The 21,908-nt window shown below is 36.5% G+C and overlaps 1 protein-coding gene across 1 annotated transcript; it reads left to right on the forward strand.

The window, feature by feature from the left end:
* Positions 1–8,124: 8,124 nt before the first annotated feature.
* Positions 8,125–21,518, forward strand: LOC112057914 (FHA domain-containing protein FhaA). Its single transcript, XM_024098526.2, has 5 exons — positions 8,125–8,399; positions 14,210–14,928; positions 17,470–17,589; positions 19,611–19,805; positions 20,593–21,518. The coding sequence occupies exons 1-5, from the start codon at positions 8,373–8,375 to the stop codon at positions 20,789–20,791; spliced, it is 1,260 nt and encodes a 419-aa protein (XP_023954294.2). The 5' UTR covers positions 8,125–8,372; the 3' UTR covers positions 20,792–21,518.
* Positions 21,519–21,908: the final 390 nt, after the last annotated feature.

Consider the following 21,908-nt stretch of genomic DNA (forward strand, 5'->3'; position numbering starts at 1 on the left):
TCTACAGCTATAATTAGCTTAGAACAATTACATAATATGGTTAAAATGTTTTATAAAACATTTTATAAACAAAAAATACATAATTAAAATAAATAAGTTGTGAAATGACATACGTTTTCTACCTTCATTTCTAATTTCTTTGTTGGTAAATAGTATTCGTTCGTTAGTAATAGTAATAATAGTTCGTTAGTAAATGGTTATATAAAACATATTAACCATATCTAATTGTTCCAAGTTTATTAATCAAAATTATTTTCATTAATTAAGAAGAAGTTAATTATAATTATTATTAGGTGTGAAATGACTATTGATTTATACCCTCATTTTTAATTTGTTTGTTGGTAAACAGTATTCATCAAGAAAGGCTGTTTTAAAGGCTAACTATGTGCAATATGTCAATATTTTCTATCATTTATTTCTTATCCCAATGAAATAGCAGATGAGGGTATATATTTCTTACACCAGATCTTGTACTATTCCAGTCTGTAGTATTTAGTGCGTAATTTGACGTTAACTGTAGGTAATGTTTTTGATAACGAACAATTATTTTTATTGATGCGGGCGTGCAGTTTACAGGCCGGAAAAGTCTTGTCATCGACAAACAAACTGTTTATCACAACTCTTTTCTATTCCTATTTATTGCAAAATCTAATGAAACATAATAATGACGATATTTCGATAACCGCATGACGTACAAAGATGAAATTTGACAGGGAGGTAGATTATAGTTAGTATTGCAACTGGGCCGGATTAAGGTTTAAGGGCAAACAGAGACGCGGGCGTACGCTAGTCATTCATATAGGTAGGTGCTATTTAACGACCTCTATGGTTCAGAGATTGTGTTTTCGGTTTTTTACTTTGAGATCCTATTATTCTAGTTAAACATATACTCAAAATAAAAAAAAAACTGTGGGATAAGTAGATAGGTATTATTTTAACTGCAAGTAAATTTTAAATATTGCTTATTAAAATATATATGTTTATTAAAAAGCCGAACATACAGTGTTTATATTTATGGGAACTAAACGAGACAAGACACCATCAATCGATGTCTTTTCCATGTGTTAACAATAATTGACTTCCAATACAATTTGTGAAACGTTAAAACCATTCGTCAACCGTTGTGTGTTAATTAACTTGTATTTAATCACTATTTATTTAACCACAATAAATGTTTTTTACTGGTAAATAGTTTTTAATTTGACTAATTGAAAGTAAAGATGGCGGGAAGTTTTACAAAATGGCGTCGGCGGGTGGTAAGGACGCGCTCGCGGCACCGACTGCCGACTGAACGTTGAAAAGCTTTCAGGTTTGTTATAGTATCTAACAGGGTTTTCCATTGTAGAATATTAGTTGCGGTAGTGGTCGTATGTGGGGTATTGTACGTTCCACAGAAAACTGTGTTTACTTTTGACATATTTATTTGATAGGTTAGTTTTTTGGTACTACCACAGAAAACATATGTACAATTGTACAACTACCAAGTACTACCTTCATTTCAGATTAAGCTACAGTCTATTTAAGTCATTATCAGCCTATTTTAAGTCCAGGGCTCTGCTAAGATGATGACTTTCTATATTATATTGATAGTGCTACGTTTAAAATATCGGACGTACGACCTACCTACGACCCTTCGAGGGTTTGACTATCGTCCAATTGACTATTGGAGGGGAAAAAAGAATGTCGGTTATGTTTAAAGGATATACCAAAATATAAAAAAAAAATATATATATATAAAAATACAAATGAAGTGTTTGCGTGTGATTTTTGAATAGGTAAGTGTGTTTTACTTTCTTTGGTTTTAAAACAAAACTTTCACTGGAAGATTGAGAAGGATATTGAGCAAATATAGGCTACTTTTTATCCCGGAAAAATCGATCAAATGCAGTCAAACGGCGTCCGCTGGTACATAAATATTTATAACAAGCTGACGCCGCGCGGTTTCACCCGCCTGGTTCCCGTTCCTGTAGGAATACGGTATAATATATAGCCTATAGCCTTCGTCGATAAATAGGCTATCTAACACTGAAATAGTTTTTCAAATCGGACCAGTGAGATTAGCGCGTTCAAACAAGCAAACTCTTCAGCTTTATAATAAGTATAGGTTGGTTACACCCAAGTTTAGGCAACGACTATTAAATCAAGCAGAGCCCTTAGAATTATGCGCAGTGAATAATAAAAGAGGATTGTCTTTCACACTTCGTCCGTAATTGTTCGGAATTATTGATGAAGGACGAGGTAGTAGCGGCCAGCGTATGCCGCGCCGAATATATCTAAATCTGTTCTATATTATTTAAAGGTGTTTCTATTAAAAAATCTACATACCTATATACTATATTACAAAGAGGAAAGCTTTGGTAGGTAGGTAGGTTTGGGACGTGTTGTACTCGTAGGGGATAATCTCTGAATCTACTGAGCCGATTTGGAAAATTCTTTTACCACTAGAAAGCCACGTTATTTGTGAGTATCATAGGTTTTTTTTAACCCTGTATTCTCACGGGAACGGGGACTACACTGTTGCAACCTCGAGGCGTCGGCTAGTAAACATAAAAAGTATCTAAGGACTATGTATTTGCGGCATTTGAATTTTAGACTTTAGGCTCTTGTCGTCTGTCATGCCATAATTGATATGGCGTATGACAAATTGATTCATGCAGCATCAGGTGACCCAGAGCTGGTGGCAGGTGCTATTTTGACCCAAATGGTAATAAACTTAGCCGGCCAGAAGGGTATGATCGTCAGCGTATGGGTACCATGCATATGGGTTAACAATTTACACGCCGAGTATTTCTTATGAATATTTTCTTTTATTATCACTTCGTCTGCATGACATCGAACTTTTCACAAATGTTTGGGAACTGTTGGATACAAAATACCGTATGTTGCTCAATAGGTACTGTACTAATGTACTGTTACTATGGATGGACTGACTGCTTTTCGTTTGTTCTTTTTGTACATAACTATTATGGGGTGTCTACCCTAGTTGGGGTAGCGATTGTCGTACGTTAACCCCGCAATTATTGCCCAACTGTCCAGTTACGTCTGGACAGCCCCGTAGCCAAGTGGCAAGAATATTAGATAGATCTCGTTCACATGACCTGTCGATAGCAAATGTCATTCCCATACATCTTTCTAGTTTTCGAAGCATTAGCGATCGTAGAAAGAGAATCGACGTGCCATTTGGCTAGGGGGACCAGCTCTTTCTAAGTTTTGCATAATGTATTCATTAATACCTACTTTTGTCCACTTAATACGAGTTCCCAATGTACACTTCCAAACTAAGGTAAATCGTAGTAAAAAATGGTAGCATACATCGCTGGTTTTACTTCCATTTTATGACCGTTTCGACATGTTCTGACGTTATGACAATATTAAGGTCCTTTGCCCAATATTTTATAAAAAATAGCGGCTTTAAAATACTTAAAAAGTTTAAACTACCTACTATTACTGTACCTACTGGTTATACTCACCTGATGATCATGGGACCACTTGGCACTTGATACGATGTCATGTAGAAATCGAAAGGGGTGTGGATACTCATTCTACTCCTAACAAGTTAGCCCGCTTCCATCTTAGATTACATCATCACTTACCATCAGGTGAGATTTTAGTCAAGAGCTAACTTGTAAAGAATAATAAAAAAAATACACAATATTCATTCAAACTTGAAGATAACTTTCCTAATTGATCTTGGCGTCTTTTTTGCAGGCAGCGGTAGTAAATCTGACGTTTGGTTTATAATCGATACTTTTAATCGAAAGACTCGATTTGTGTGACGAATTGTTTGCTTTTGTCAGTGTGATTTCCGATCCATTAATCATATGATATTCGTGAGTGAAATTCTTATTACACCTGTAGGTAGGTACAGCAGTGGTGTCTTGCAGTGCGATGGTAAAAAGGTGATTCAACATTCCACATGGTAATCTCGTGAGTCCAAGGTCCAAGTATTTTGATTCCTTTTCCTTTTCTGATAGTGATTATTAGAGAGCCAAAGCACTGCCGCCGCCCGCCTTCTAACCAGCATGTAGTTGTGTGGTGGGTCATAGATATATATAGGTCATAGATATCCCTTCGCCTATTGTCTGTGGTAAGTCAGAATAGGGTATAATAAGCCCACCAACCTTCAGAGTAGTGTATTAGTCATTGTCAACCCATATTTGGCTCGCTGCTGAGCTCGAGTCTCCTCTCAGAATGAGAAAGATTAGGCCAATAGTCCATCGCGCTGGTTCAATGCGGATGGGCAGACTTCATACACGCAGAGAATTAAGAAAATTCTCTGGTGGATTCCTCGCGATTCACCGTTTGAGACACGTGATATTTAATTTCTTAAAATGCACACAACTGAAAAGTTGGAGGTGCATGTCCCGGACCGGATTCGAACCCACACGCTCCGGAATCGGAAGCAGAGGTCATATCCACTGGGCTATCACGGCACACTTAGCTATAAATATCTTTCTCCTGTAAGGAGGTAGGCTTGTGTAGGCTGTTATAAGAGGCTGATAATGACGATATTGAATTAAATATGGAAGTCAACGACCAGCAGGTAGCAGGTTCAGTACCCAGCCATCCGTCATCCGTCGTAACCGCGAATTACGATGTCGTTATGCTAATGACACACTTTATTGTAGCGACTATAGCGAGGACACTTAACTACACAATTCCTAATTGTATTAAAAACAAATTTTCCAACTAATCCCATCCCACATCCCACTAATATTGTTATTAGGATAAATTAGCTTAAGTTTCTTATTTTATTTCTCAATAAAGTACATAGAAAGAAAAAAATAATTTAACAAACGTGGTAATTATGAAAATAGCGAAAAATCCATGGTTCCCACGCGATTTATGTAAATGGAAATGAAAATAAAACATATTTTCGCTGCGGTTTCTGAATCGATGTGGCTGTAATTTGGAATGGATATAGATTTTACTTTGGATTAACACATAGCTACTTTTCTTTCCAGAAAAATGGTTTCCCGCAGATATATGAAAAACTGATTTCCACGCGGACGAAGTCGCGTAATAACTGACACTAATTTGAACATTGTAATGCTTGATTCATCAAATCAGCCCTTGTAGCCAAAAGGCAGTCGATTCTCTTTCTACAATCGCAAACGTTGCGAAAACTAGAAAAATGTATGGAAATTACATTTGCTATCGATGGGTCACGTGATCAAGATCTGTCATTCCAATACATTTTATTAGTTCTGGAAGCATTTGCGATCGGAAAAAAACATACCGGTCAACTTGAGGACCTCCTTTTTTAAGTCGGTTAAATAGTCGATCTCTTTTATGTGATCGGTGGGGTCAAAAATCACGAAATTCGTGTGACGTATTTTCTGGATGTCCCCTAAGTTAGCGGAACACTGGTCGAGCGGTTAGGGCCCCATGTTGATCTAATTATGCAACGTGTTGATTGTCATACGTGTGTGCGGTTGCGAGGTCGGCACATGACGCGGCAGTTGCGGTTCGGTGCTCGCTCGTTTTTTGGTTCACCTCAGCACATCAGATTATATCGCGTGTTTCCATTGCGACACGGCAACGAAATCACCAACGACATTCTCGATTCATCCACGTCTTAATTTAACATGGTTCCCTGTCGCGCCATTTTCATGTAACATTTAAAAAATTTAATAACTGAAAAATAAATGAAAAGTGGCAATTACCTGGCATCGCCCATAACAGAGTCAGAGAAAATCGCTAGGAAAACGTCCTTTTATAAGAAAAATACTCAACTTCAAGGGATTTAGCGGTTTATTCGACACTTTTCCACTAAAACTTCTACCTACATTCACTGTGCGTGTGCATTGCTTTGTGCTTAATGTGTACTGTACACTTTTAGGTAGCGAATACGAGTAGGTATACCTACTTGTACATGTACATAATATATATGAGTTACGTGATAGTCCAGTGGATATGACTTCTGCCTTCTATCAGAGGGCGTAGGTTCGAATCCGGTCCGGAGCATGCACCTCCAACTTTTCAGTTATATGCATTTTAAGAGATTATTTATCACGTATCTCAAACCATGAAGTGAGTGCTATAAGCTATACTTTATCCCCGTATTCCTATGAGAACGAGAACCACGCGGGTAAAACCGCGCAACGTCTACTAGTATGTATTATATTCGTGTGTATAATGTATGTGTCACTGTAGGTGGTCCTATTAAATATATGAAAAGACGTACGTTAATGTGAGAGTACAATGGAAACTAGTGCACACATCACAATGGAGCTTCCTCTTCCTGATTGTTAGTTCTAGCTCGATGCAGCTTCTTTTAGATGTTATTATTTCCCTTCTTCATTTGAGTTACGAATAATTAATTGTATTTAATTGTTAGTAATGTTGTATAATATATACATAGTTAGGATAACTCTCGAAATAAAGTTAAAGACACAAAAATAAGAATAAACAATTACCATAGGTATATACTTGACCTATTTTCACTTATTGTGGCGAAGATCAATGCGTCAATTTTCATCCCTACAAAAATCACTAGGAAAACCATCACAGATAGTGATGGTTTTCCTGTAGTAGTAGGGTAGGGGTAGGGTAGGGGTAGGGTAGGAGTAGGGTAGGGTAGGAGTAGGGTAGGGTAGGAGTAGGGTAGGGTAGGAGTAGGGTAAGGTAGGAGTAGGGTAGGGTAGGAGTAGGGTAGGGTAGGGGTAGGAAAGAAGTGCACATAAGTTAAAGCGAATCTTGACCGAGTCCGCTAGTAAGTAATAAGGTTCCTTGACTTTTATATAGTTTTCTTTTGGCTTTCAAGAGTTCCTTGACTATATAAAAGTCCATCAGTATAAATATCCGTACCTACCTATAAAAGTATACTGGTAAGTATCCAAAATGATATCCGTAGGTAAATCAATTTTGTGTTGCCCAACAATAAACAAAAAATTCCCATGAATTAAACTGCTATCTTTTCTCGATCTGTGAACAAAGGAATCACGATATTATTCGACGCTTACCCGCGTATGTACATACATCATAATTACTACTACATAGGTGTAGGTGTGACTTGAAAAGTGGACAATGTGGCAACAAAAAGAATTCGTAATTATAGCTTTTTTTTTTAATTAGCTTCACGGCTTTGGGTGCTAGACCTTTTGAACCTGATCATTATTCACATATTCACTACAGGGCCATCCCTAGCTCCATATTGACGTAGCGCAGTGGTATGCGCGGTGGATTTACATGACGGAGGTCCTGGGTTCGATCCCCGACTGGGCCGATTAAGGTTTTCTTAATTGGTCCAGGTCTGGTTGGTGGGAGGCTACGGCCGTGGCTACTTACCACCCTACCGGTAAAACCAAGCGATTTAGCGTTCCGGTACGATGTCGTGTCGAAACCGAAAGGGGTGTGGATTTCATCCTAGTCCTAACATTGCATCATCACTTACCACCCTGTCTAGGGCTAACTTGTAAAGCATACAAAAAAATATAACTGAAAAGTTGGAGGTGCATGCCACGAACCGGATTCGAACCTACGCCGTACGAATTCATGGAAGAAAGTAGGAAGGAAGTGGAAGTCATTTCCACTGGGCTATCACGGATATCTTTTTTTTATTATTTTTTAATGTACAATTTACTATTTCAGTTTATTTTCTGTATGTACAGGAAAAGCTAAATGCTTTCATGAACCCCTATCAAGCAAGTCATGAATTTTATGGTCTAAACTTGTTTTTTAATAAAAAAAAAATAATAAATAAAATGAAGCATAGATAACTTCAAACTTCAAACCTTAAGTTACCTATATATAAAGCTATAGTCGAGTACATACGACAACACAGCAAAGGTATTTGAACTAGGATTCAGTTATTTTTATAAATATGCTCAAATTGCGTCCGGTGACAGGTACGTTCAAACTAAACGAAGCGCAAAAAATCCTCAAAACCCATGTACCTACTGTAAATGCCACCATACCATTGCCATGAAACTACCTATTTCCCAAACACCATGAGAAACCTTCAAAATGGCCTATAGACCCCGTGGATGGACGGACAAAAAACAATTGCACTATAATTATTATAAGTGCCGGACGCAAGCACCGCTGCCCAGTTTGACATACGCAGCCGCGAAACGCACACCAGTTCTATTTTTAAATTCAAATTTTAAAGGACATTTTTTTTTTTAATTTATCGGCAAAGGTCGATGATAAAACAGCTTTTATTCTTGTTCGAAATTTAAAATTTTAAAAATTCCCAAGCTCGTGTTTTTTGTGGAAACATGTAATGCATAAACAAAAGACTGCATGGGAGTTGACTGTAAAGTTTTATTGTATAGTTTATAGTAATTTTATAGCGTAAACAGGTTTTGCATAGGTCAGTGCCTCGCTAAGTGTCAGTTCACATAGGATGCGCTAGGTTGCTGCATGTAATGAAAATGGACCGGCTGCCTATACTGGTAAGATTAAGATATTTTATAGTTACTTAAAATTTATAGTTTTATCTGTGCAAATATTTAAAAATATACACCAACAAATATTAATTTTCAAAGAAACCGTTTTCTGATTTTATACCAAAACGATCTAATACATTTTTAAATAAAAAGTTTCCTGTGTTACGCCGAATTTTATCGAAATTCTTACATCTTAAATTAATTTTTAAGTACTTTTCAAAATCTTTCCTTTACAGTAACGTATTTATAGTTTCCTATGTAGATGTACCAACCTACCTGCACAAAGTGTATGTTTTTCGGATCGTAAGTTTTGTAACACTACAAAAAGGATGTACTCTGTGTGAATACACGTATATTATTATCGCGGAAGTTATTAATACATAAATCTATCTTCTAAGTAAATTCTAATAGCAAAAGCTTACTTACTTAACTAATACAAAATTTTATCAAAATCGTGTCACCCGTTCCCGAGATCTCAAAAATTCAAAATACATTATTATTACCTGACGTTTCGAAAGTGCTTTAAAGTGAACTAATTTAATTATAATATGAACTTTGACTTAAAGGTACAATTACAATTAGTAGGAGTAGCTTTCTTTTTAACATTAAATACATTTTAATTTTAACGATAGTAAATTGTAATCGTATGGAATACCAATTTATCCTAAATATCACTAGACAAAATAACAGACTTAGACTAAGACGTCAACCCCTTTTCAACTCTATATGGGTAAAATTTTCCAAATTCTTGAAACTCCTTAAAATTTTCAAAATCAGAATACGGACCTATATTATTGCTGGTAATGTTTAGTTGGAATAAAAGCCTCCCTTTCTTCCAAAGCCTTTAATTGGCTAACGTGCCTACTTATCTATGGTAGGTAGGAGCAAAATTTCAGCCTTAAATTAATAGATGGATTTTGAAAAAAATCCCTAGGGTGATCACGTTATATTTTTTCTCGGATTTTCCAAATTTTTCCATTTTGAATCAGTTTTTTTCAAAACTCCGAGTATTCAAATTAGTTTAAGATAATTAGCTGGTTTATCTATCATTTGCGTTTTGTCTATTAACTAGCGACCCGCCCCGGCTTCGCACGGGTGCAATGCTGATACTATATGATATTAGCAAAGGCCACATAGATCTATATTAAATTACCAATATATTTAAGGTATTTAATAGGAAAAGGATTAATGTTGTATTGGTAAAAATCGCTTCGAAAATTAGCCATTATTTGTTGTAAAAAGTAAATGACAAAAAATTTTATTGTCGGATATCCATAAAAGATAGACATATATCTACCATCGCGGAGTTTTCTGTAGACCTTTTCAATGTTTACAATACTTATTACATTATTTTGACCAATCTCGTAGAATTCAGCCTGCGTTTGCAGTGTAAAATAACAGTATTTCTCCACTACTTAATGGATTTTATTATACATATAAACCTTCCTCTTCAATCACTCTATCTATTAAAAAAACCGCATCAAAATCCGTTGCATAGTTTTAAAACCAAAAAGGGGTGTGGATTTTCATCCTTCTCCTAACAAATTAGCCTGCTTCCATCTTAGACTGCATCATCACTTACCATCAGGTGAGATTGTAGTCAAGGGTAACTTGTAAAGTATAAAAAAAGACTATTTTTCTATTAGACAAATTTACGTCAATGCCACCTTGTTTACTATAGCCGAGCTTTTAGCCAAAACATCGAAGCTTCCACCGGTTAATAACATGTATTACGTGTCCTTCAAGTTACCCAATACCTCATTAGGGTTGTGGATCGTGACCTCATGCCGCCTACTCGATGCGGCCTTTCATTGTCAATGCTACAATTATATGTCGATTAGCGATATTACATACGATTACAATTTACTAAATAACTACGACGAATTGACTACAGAAAACTTTTGATTGTATTTTAGCTCATATTGGGTTTAGTTACAGTCTTGTCTGTCTGGTAAGGCTGTAGATATATCTGGCGGTATCGGTCCTGCGCCTGATCTTTCACCGGTCGTATCGGTCTGCTGTCCCATCGGACTATGAAAGCAAGGAAAAAGAGAGTGCACCTGTGCTTGCGTATACACTAATTGTGCACTATAATATCTCCTGCGTACATGGTTAATCTCACCATGAGATTGGCCACCGTCGGGTGCTTAATATTATAGCTTATAGATCTATGGATCATAAATTCCCACACCATCCTCAGCCTAAATGGCCTTCTGCAATGGTGTAGCGACTGGGTGACTGTTCACAACACTTGTCAAGTGTTATGAATCATAACCTTTATTCGACATTAGTTTTCTTATATTTGTAATGACTTTTGAGTCCTATAATATACCTGCACAGCAGTGCACAAAAAAGAGCTGATGATAATATAGCTAAGCATTTTTAAAATAACTTTTGTATATTTTCACGTTAAGTATTTTTACGTGATAAAACTTAACCAGTTAAGACAGTAGTATAAGCTTTTTACCTCGCTACGCCACTGATCCGACCAACGGGTTAGAGATCTACCCCGTGGCCCTTTGCGTTTCACTTTACCACCACAATATTTTTTTATAAATAGTCGTAGTCGTGTATGATATGTCCAAAATAAAAATTATATTAGACATGAAATGAAATTATGCTAATATTACACCATTGCACTGAATGAGCGTGGCCTCCCATAGACAATAGTATGATGTCACGAGGTGTATTAACAAGCTAAACGACCGGGCCTTGGCCGTTTACGCCATTGTGAATTTTTTGACCGTTTTGCATTAATTGCGTAGGTAGGTACTTTATTTTTGGGATTTGTGAATGAGATAAATCAGGGACGCGATGATAATGATAAAATTGACACAGTTTTAATCACAGATGCGTATAGTATTCAGGTTAACACTTGCAGCTAAGCGTGAAGTTGAATTACGTGACATTTTATAGACCAGCTGGCCTATTCACTAATTTGGTCTTTATTATCAACCTATTAAAATAAACATCAAATCAATTGACAACATGTCATTTAGCTGCTATATAATATCCACCAGCAAGGCCCGGATGACATTTTTGCATAGAATTTCAATTTCGTATAATTATGTCAACTAACATACGTCAAAAATTGTGAATAAGTCATCAGACCAGCTGGCCTATTCACTAATTTGGTCTTGATTAACAAACTATTAAAATAAACATCAAATCAATTGAGAAATGTCATGTATCTACTGTATAATATCCACTTAGGGTTGTCAGCTCAGACTAAATACATAAGGACTAGTATCGCACCCAAATTCACGAACAAAATTTTCTGCCATTTTCTAAGGAAAACGAGCTTAGATTTCATACATATCTTATACTAAACTTTTTTGAAAAAATTGTATATAATAAATTATACTCATTTTTTGAGAAAAACAATATATTCAATGATAATCAAATGGGGTTCCGAAAAACAAAAACGATTAACACGGCGATTTATCAGTTTATTAATAACGTAATGACAAACATAGATAACAAACTAATTGTATCAGCATTGTTTATGGACCTAAGTAAAGCTTTTGATAATGTTGATCACAAGATACTATTGACGAAGTTAAGTAAATATGGAGTTAGAGGCAATGCACTAAATTTATTGAAAACATACCTCATAAATAGGACACAAATAACACTAATAGATAGAATCGATATGAATACGCGAACTGAGACTAAATATTTATCTAAAGAGAAAACTGTTACTCGCGGCGTACCTCAAGGAAGTGTATTAGGTCCACTACTCTTCCTGATATATATAAATGATCTACCGAATTCAACAAATCATCCCATGGTGCTATTTGCGGATGATTGCACTGTGATCTATATAAATAGGAACATTACTGAACACGAGAATTCTATAAATGACAGTCTGTTAGATATAATGAATTGGTTGGACGATAATACGCTTACGTTAAACTTTAATAAAACAAAACTAATGAATTTTCAGAATATAAGGAGCCATATCACATATGATTTAAACATTAAATATTTCGACAAAGTAATTGACGAAACTTATGAAACAAAATTTTTAGGATTAAATATTGACAAACATTTTTCATGGAAAACGCATACTGAATATGTGTGTTCTAGGTTAAATCAGCTTTCTTACATGTTATTTATGCTTTCCAAGAAAGTTGATAATAAAACCTTACTTGTGGCATATCATGCCCAAGTTGCTTCGATTCTGAGGTATGGGATAGTTTTCTGGGGTAACGCTAGCTACATTACAAATGTCTTTGTTGCACAAAAAAGATGCATAAGAGCAATATGTGGATTGCAGAAAAGGGAAAGTTGTAGACCCTATTTTAAAAAATTAAAGATATTTACTGTGACATCCCTATATATATTTGAAATCGCATTATTTCTGAGAACGAACGACAGATTATTTCAAAGGCATAATCGTGAGCGTTGCAGAGATAGATTTCGGTTTCCTCCCCACCACACTGCTTTCCTAAATAAGAGCATCTGCATGATGATTATTAGAATATATAATAAATTACCAAAGCGTATAAGACAGGAGAACAATTTAATTAGTTTTAAAAATAATCTGCGTAGGTTTCTCCTGGACAATGCGTTTTATGACATAAATGAATTTTTAACTTTGACATTTTAATATAAATTTATTCTTTTGACAATATGATGTAAATTGATTTTTGATTCATTTATTTTTTATTTGTATTTTCTTTTTTTCAAATTAATTAATATTGTTCTTCTATTCATTATTAAAAGTAATTTCTGGAATGACATAATATTTACTGTAAATGTAACTAATATTTTGCATGCCAATCGGGCGTGATACAGAACAGATTATATTTATTTGTTAAGACCTTGTAAACTGTATCAGCAAATAAAGGATTGTATTGTATTGTATTGTATTGTATTGTAAACTAGCAGTTTTTGTTCGTTTTTTACACCATTCAAGTACATAAAAAGGTATTTTTACGAAGGTTTTTAAACGACGGACACGATTGTAAACTATGAAACATGGATTCTACAGAGACAGTGTTTATAATCGCATAAGATCGTTGATCATATACTTTGACAGAAAAATAATGTCTTGCGAGGCAGGTCTTTATCTAATTACTCTGAGGTTGTCAGTAATATGTTACACACACATATGAAGACTTCAAGCGGTTTGCAGGGAGCCGCTGGATGCTGGCGGCTCGAGATCGTTTGTTTGGAAGTCCATGCTAGTGACCTATGTCCAGCTTCGGACGTTCATCGGCTGATAATGATGATGATGATGATGATGATGTAAAAATACATATTTTATAAAACCCTCGTTGTCTGTCTATCTGTACGCGATAAACCAAAAGAACTACAAAATGGCCGGAATCAAAATGTATTTGACGGCCTCCGTGGCGCAGTGTGCGCGGTGGATTTAAGGAGGTCCTATGTTCGATCCACGGCTGGGCCGATTGAACTTTTCTTAATTGATCCAGGTCTGGCTGGTGGGGGGCTTCGGCCGTGGCTAATTACCACCCTAGCGGCAAAGACGTAACACCGAGCGATTTAGCGTTTGGTACAATGCCTTGTGGAAAACAAAATGGGTGTGGATTTACATCCCACTCCTAACAAGTTAGCCCACTTCCATACTAGATTGCATCATCGCTTACCAAAAGGTGAGATTGTAGTCAAGGACTATAGTAAATAAATAGTTTTTCGGGCTTATACTAAATGTAGCAATTCGTGGAGAAGACAAACCTGTGTCAACTTTAGAAACAAGTATTAATAAGCTTGTTGATAATACTTCCCTGGGTGAATTATTGTATAAAAGATCAAAGATGATAATTTAGCTATATTTGTTTACTTTGCAGATTTGCATAACAGCACTTACATTTGTAATACACTGTAACGGAGAAGGAGAAACAGTGTTATCAACTGTATTGACTCCAGATGAAAAATCTCTACTGCGCCAAGGAAGAAGCTATTACGACCGTTATGGATACGGTCGACCCTACGACAGATTAGATGACAGACCAAGATGCGGCCGATGTGATGAGGATGATGACGACGATGATGATGATTACGATAGAGGCCGCGGCAGAGATGACGACAGACGGTCTAACAGACCCACATACGGCAGCAGAAGCGACAGAAACGATAGAAACAAATACGACGATGACGACAACAGAAGATACGACGACAGGAATGATAGGAACAACAAAAACAGCACTGATGACAATGATGACAAAAGGCAACATGATGACAAAGACGATAGGCCTCATCGTAGAAGAAACAAGAACAGAAATAGATATGATGATAGAGATAGATATAGGCCCGATTATTACGACCGATTTCTGAGAGATCCCTACAGAGATAGATATGATGACCCTTATTATAGGCGACCTGGATATGATAGATATTACCCGGATAGATATGATGATTATGGCAGAGATGGATATTATTCATATTCGGATTATACACGGCCTTTGTATGAGGATAGATACAATAGAGGTGGTTATTTAGACAGGGGTGGATATTCGGATGGTTATGGAGGATATGGACCGGGCATCGGACGTGGACCTCATGATAGGTAAGAAGATACATCACTTTACACTTACACTGCTTTTTAGTACCAAGCTTTGCTGTAAACCAATTCATTTACTTTGACATGTTAGCTATCAAAAATAACTTTAAAACAATATCAACCGCATTTTTGGTATTACGTGAAGCCCATTGTTAACGAAAATTATAGAGTCAGCTGGACAATTTTCATTATCTACGTACTCTATGATATCCACAAATGGTTGACAGTAGTCAGTAGCAAACAAAAACTAGCTAAATTAAAGGGCATTTTACCTATAATCTCAATGTTGATCAGTTAGTAGGTAAAAAATAGTGAATACGAAATCACGATCTATTGTTAGTAATTCTCAAGACATTGATGACAATTTCTTGAGAATTACTCACAATAGCTACGCATAGTTGGTGGTGTTTTATAAACTAAAGATACTCAAAGTAAGTGAATACGCTAGCCAGATCCGAGTGTTGTACTCGTTTAAGCTTAAAATGTTTAATGCTAGCCACTCACCATCGCGCTGTAGGCACGTGGACTTATTGGATGGTGCGTGGCTAGCATGATACAATGTGCAGCATAAATTGAGCTGCACACCCTGTGGTGCTACAGACTGTCACACTGATACTAATGTAGGATGCAATGGAACGATGGAAATTGGGTTTCATTCCATTTTAAACCTATTATACTTTACATTTTTAATAGAGCTATTAAATTGGTGAATGAATAAGATAGATGTTCAATGAAAAATCTATTCTAGTAACGAGTGATTGATATGTACAGGCTTGGCTTAGCCATAAGGTCCCGTTTGCACCCATAGGCTACGGAAATTGTACATGTTTTACACGATTTCACAGAATACCGAGAAAGCTTAGTCACCCGGATATTTTAATCCAAAAAGTAAATGAAACTGACAATTTACCACCGTTATCTGTAAATCAGGTCACTGAACAACATCGGCCATATTCATTATTGTTGTGTTTAGCACGTCACACACATCAATCCAATTTTCATCGCTTTCCCTCAAATTCGTTCAAATATTGTGTGGACGGATAATGATAGATTCTGGTTGACTTAACCTAACGGTTTCACATCCCGCGTGGAGGTGAATCAACACCGAAATATAATAGCTTTCAATACATGATACATACATACATGATGATAAGTCGATGGTCAGTGCACCGTGCAATAATTGTTGCTGTTCCACATGACGATAATCTGGTTAAAGCCGAAAAGGATAAAGTATCAAAATACAACAAAACCTTGCTCACGAGTTTACCACCATGTGGAATTTTGAGGCAACTTTTATTATTCTGATAGTTGTTTCAGTCAATGATCTTATAGCGAAAGGGTCAATTTTGCGGCGCTGCCGTGGATAACTCAAAAAGGCCCCATACTAAGAAATAAATAAAAAAAACGTCATCGCTGAGAGAGATCGTTAAATACGCGTATGTATGGGCGCTCAAACTAAATAACAAATATTTTTGTTATTTGTGCGTTTACGAAAAATATCACATCGAAATGTCAATGTAAGAAAGCTACAATGTATTTTATTTCATTTTTTTTCCAATTACGTTATATGATTTTTAATTGATTTAATATTGACCTCATTTGCCCAAAAGTCTCACATAAATCAAAATATTGAAACCTTGACATCATTCCTATTCTTTTTTTTCACACCCAATATGTATGTTAGTTTATAAATTAAAAAAAAATTATTTGACATCTGGCTCGAATAATTGTTGGTAGGCAGGTGTCAAGTTAATGCGCACGATCTGTAATTTTTTTTTTACAGTGGTTTTAATAGAAATAGACTATTTTGTAGTAAGCTGAAAAAAATTGAGTCATTTATTTAAATGACTCCTTGACATAGCAAACAGTAACGCTACCAATTATACAATTTGCTATGAGATTCTTGATTGACTTGACTATACTAATACTGTCAGGATAAGAAGATCGATAGTGCAAAGGTATCAAAGTACGTATGTGTTCAATTGATTGATTGATTAATTGATTGATATGGAAGGGTAAAAAGCTTCGTTAGGCGCATACGGCAGCAGGTTCAAGTTACACGTTTTTTTAACAGACTTCAAAAAAAGGAATTTGAAGGCGGTGCTAACCCGGTGATGTATTAATTCAAGCCATGTAAAGATATCATAAAGAATTCGGCTTTTCAGATAGTGTTCTTTCAGAAACGGCTTAAATTAACAAGACACGGGCATAGCACCGCCTTCTAATTGATCAGCAGGTAATCAACAGCAAAGCGCCAAGGCCCTACGCCTACAAATTGATGTAATCAACAGCAAATTAGCAGGAATATAATATGATGTTAATTTTCGCTTTTTAGTTTAGTCGGTACGTTTTATGTTTTTGAAGTCGGTTGAATTTTTTTTATTAAATTTTGTAGTCTACCCTTAGTTAAAAACCTTATGCACACCTCTGGTGCTACTCGTAACTTATGCGGATTAACTTAACACTCGAATGACGTTTGCTTGTGTTTGGTGGCCAGGTGTCAAGTAAATGCGCACGATTTATATGTACAAATACTATTGTTTCCAGTTTCCGCCCTTGGGATGAGACGTACCGTGGTCAAGCGGGCTGGGACTCGGCCGGGCGCGGGTACTACTTCGCTTCTGGACGCCCTGACTCCACTGTTTATGGTCAGCAGCAATATGCCAGGTATGTTCTCTTCTCTCATCATTATAAGCCTTTTAGCAGACTCAGAAGTGGATTACAAAAATGAGAAAACCAATGTCGCACAATGGTTATGGTTCACAACATTTGTTAGGACAACATAATTAACAAATCAAACTGTAACAAAAATAAGACCCTAGAATGGCAGAGAATGACCTTTGGTGGATTCACGCACTAGTGAACATTCTGTGTAGGGTTAAAAGCGCCTTTGACAGTTAACGAACACTCCCCTTTTTCACACAAGTCACTCTCGCTGCCTATCCCAAGTAACCCATTAAGAATTACACAACAAGTAATGTGGACTGCGCGAACGCGAGCACACTGAAGCCGACCGTACGACGGGCTCCTTATATCGCAAGTCGTTCCCGCCAACCGATCGCTACCCCTCTCTGAGTCCCCACTCTTCACGAAAATAAGTCGCGCAACCTATTTTCTACACATATTGGGTTCACTGCTCAGCACGAGTCGCCTCTCAGAATGACAGGGGTTAGGCCAGGTAGTCCACCACGATGTCAAACTAATAATTTTGTCAAACACTCCGTTTGATTAAGGTTTGTGTTTACGTGACGTCATGAAACAGTTAAAATACAGACCATCATGACCGACAGCGTTTTAGCTCATATTGTCAAAAAATGTTTTAAATTTTTTTTTTTATGTATTCATGTATCATAATAGATTATAGATATATTTTTTCAAACTATTGAAAATTATACATGAATACATAAAAAAATTAGTTTACAAACATTTTTTTGACAATATGAGCCAAGACGCGGTCGATCATGATCGTATATATTTTAATTGTTTCATGTATATTTTAACTGTTTCAATCTAGTAGCACTCTAATAAACAATTTAAGTCAATTTTAAAAAGTGTCAAATGCCTTATTGTTGAGCAATTTAATCCAAGAAATTATTATCAATAAACATTTTCAACCTGGAATTGGGATTTTGTTAGTGCCTACACCTACGTGCTTGAGAGAGCACGTTAACCCTTCGGTCCCGGACATTATCATTGACATCTGATAGTGGCCGTGTTTTTTTATTCTTTACAAGTTAGCCCTTGATTCTCACCTGATGGTAAGTGATAATGCAATCTAAGATGGAAGCGGGCTAACTTGTTAGGAGAAGTATGAAAATCCACACCCCCTTCCCTTTCGGTTTCTACACGACATCGTACCGGAACGCTAAATCGCCTGATGCGGTACGTCTTTGTCGGTAGGATGGTAACTAGCCACGGCCAAAGCCTCCCACCAGTCAGACCTGGACCAATTAGGAAAACCTCAATCAGCCCAGCTGGGTGTCGAACCCAGGACCTCCGTCTTGTAAATCCACCGCGCAAACCACTGCGCCACGGAGGCCGTCGTTAATGAATTGCCGCATGCCCGCCAACCCTCTTTGGAAAGCGTATTTTTTTTTATTTTCTACAAGTTAGTCCTTGACTACTATCTCACCTGATGGTAAGTGATGATGCCTAAGATGGAAGCGGGCTAACTTGTTAGGAGTAGGATGAAATTCACACTCCTAAAAATCTATATGTCTATGTTCCATATCTCCTCTCTTGTATGGAGGGAGGTGGGCTGTTCCTTACGATAAATGTGTGCGTTAAAGGTTTTTCTGTATGCGATAGCGATGGAACGAGCTATGTTAGGAGTATCCCTGCGTGATTGAATCAGAAATGAGGAGATCCGCAGAAGAACCAAAGTCACCGACATAGCTCAACGAGTTGCGAAGCAGAAGTGGCAATGGGCGGGGCACATAATTCGAAGAGCCGATGGACGTTGGGGTCCCAAAGTGCTGGAACGGCGACCCCGCACTAGTAAGCACAGTGTTGGTCGACCACCGCCAGGTGGACTGACGACATCAAGCGAGTCGCAGGGATTCGCTGGATGCAGGTGACTCAGTATCGTGATGTTTGGAAGTCCCTACAAAAGGCCTATGTCCTGCAGTGGACGTCGATCGGCTGATATGATGATGATGATGATTTTCATATATAATATTTTTTTCCAGGCCTGTGACAACTGGTGGCAGTTATCAGAACGTCGGATACTCTTCCGGCTACAGCGGAGGGTACAGCGGATACAGGGACCCGGGATACCGTGGCTCCGTGTACGCGGGAGGAGGAGGATACCAGGATGTGGGCGGGTACGGCCAGTCCAGCGGCTGGCGTAATGTTGGAGAGAGAAGACCTTATAGAGATCAGAGGTAATAAGGATTTGGGAAAGGCCTCCTTGCTCCTATAAGGAAAGGGGGAGTTGGGGAGGGGGGGGAGGGAGTTGGGGAGATTGAGACACGGTTTGGCTCTGTTTATGAACATTATCTCGTCACATCATATCCTAATCATAGATTATTTTACAAAAAATATATAATAATCGTTTTGCGTCCACGTGAAATTCAGTTTTGCCCGTGGGAACCATAGATTTTCTGGGGATTAAAAGTATCATATACGTTGCTCAAAAACCTCTTCTATCTACCAGTGAAGTTCCTGTTAAAATCGGTTCAGTCGTTCCAAATTAGCCAGGACAGTCAGATAGATTGACATACAAACAGTGAGACTGACATACAAACAGTGAGACTGACATACAAACAGTGAGACTGACATACAAACAGTGAGACTAACATACAAACAGTGAGACTGACATACAAACAGTGAGACTGACATACAAACAGATAGACTGACATACAAACAGACAGATAAAAATTTAAAAAAAGCTTAATTGATTTTTAGTATCATGTATCTATAAGCACTTAACAAAATATCCTAGTTATTTTAAAAAAAAAAAAGGATTCTCTATTCGATGCTTGTGTTTTTTTTAATGTTTGTTACATCATGATTTATTAACCAATTTTAAAAATCCGGTTTTTGTATGAAAGACTATACTTCGAGATTGGGAAATCGGTTTAGTAATTTTGTATTAAAAACAAAACAACTGAAAATTTGTCTTTTTAAGTCGGTTAATTTTTTATGTTAAAAAGATTATTATTCTTTCAGCGGTGTCGCCCATTTGGACTCTAAGGTCACCCAAGTTCAGGACACTACATACGACCGCTACGGCCAGAACCGACCGAGCTACCAGCCCACCTACGCGCCACAACCAGGGAGCTCCTCACCAACACCCGGCACCAGCTACCTCTTCCAGAGAGATGATGAGGTGGTCACACAGCAAGAGACTACTGTGTCTCCAACATGAACTGAACTTGGACTACTGAATCTACTAAATAACTCAAAACCAATGCTTTTGCAGTATTTGCCTATTCAGTTCGTAGGCAATGATATCTTAGAATCTTATCTTTTATACAATTTCATTTGTTCATATTAGGTTTAGTATTTTAGTAAATATGTCTGTGTGTATTTATACATTATATAAGTATTTATATGTAGTATATATTTGTATATTAATATTATAATATCAACCATCTTAGTACCCATAACACAAACTACTCTGTATGCTTACTTTGGAGCTAGATAGTGATGTGTATTGTATAAGTATATTTATTTTTTATTTTTAAAAAATAATCATGAAAGAAGAATTGAGGCTATTTTAATATTTAAAGTGATCTTATTACCTATTACCTTTAAAAATTATTGCATATTAATTGTTGTACTGTGTAGTGTTTGTGTCTACTAAATGTATGTAGTGTAGTGTAGGTATCTATCTATTTAGTGGACACAAACACTACATACTGTATCTAAATATATGAGAAACCGGAGTTTGTGTCACGCTATATGAATTTTCTTTGTTGGGACCTTCATCTAAATTCCATCCTTCGCCACTGTTACCTACCTTTAGACTACATATTATAAGTCCTTTGTGTACATTTCCAGTATAATTCATTTCGGGCATATTACGTGATGTATCTAACTTTAAGTTTTACCTTTTGAATTATATTAAGTGAATAAATTAGATTAAGAACGTTTTACGTATTTTTATTAGATATCTTTAATTCTAATTAATTAAAAACAATCTTTTTATACTTTTAGTTTTAAAAAAATATTATCTAAATAATCAAAATTATTGTCCAAATCATTCGAAAGTTATTTTCCCAAATAGATGAGTTGGCGACCAGAATTGTAGGGATAAGCAATAATTTTCACTTCTAATAGAAATAAAGATATGCACAATATATAACGAGGTAAATATCATAATATTAAAATAAAATGAAGTATATATCGACCTTGATGATAAAACGCAAACTTCTGATATGAAGTAAGCAGCTGGACAATTGTAACAAAATCCACTTGGCGATTTCTAATCAATTGATTCATCGATACGTGAGACATAAAACATATCAAGCAATTAACGATAT

This window comes from Bicyclus anynana, chromosome 14, assembly GCF_947172395.1.
Source record: "Bicyclus anynana chromosome 14, ilBicAnyn1.1, whole genome shotgun sequence".
NCBI classification, from domain to species: Eukaryota; Metazoa; Arthropoda; class Insecta; order Lepidoptera; family Nymphalidae; genus Bicyclus; species Bicyclus anynana.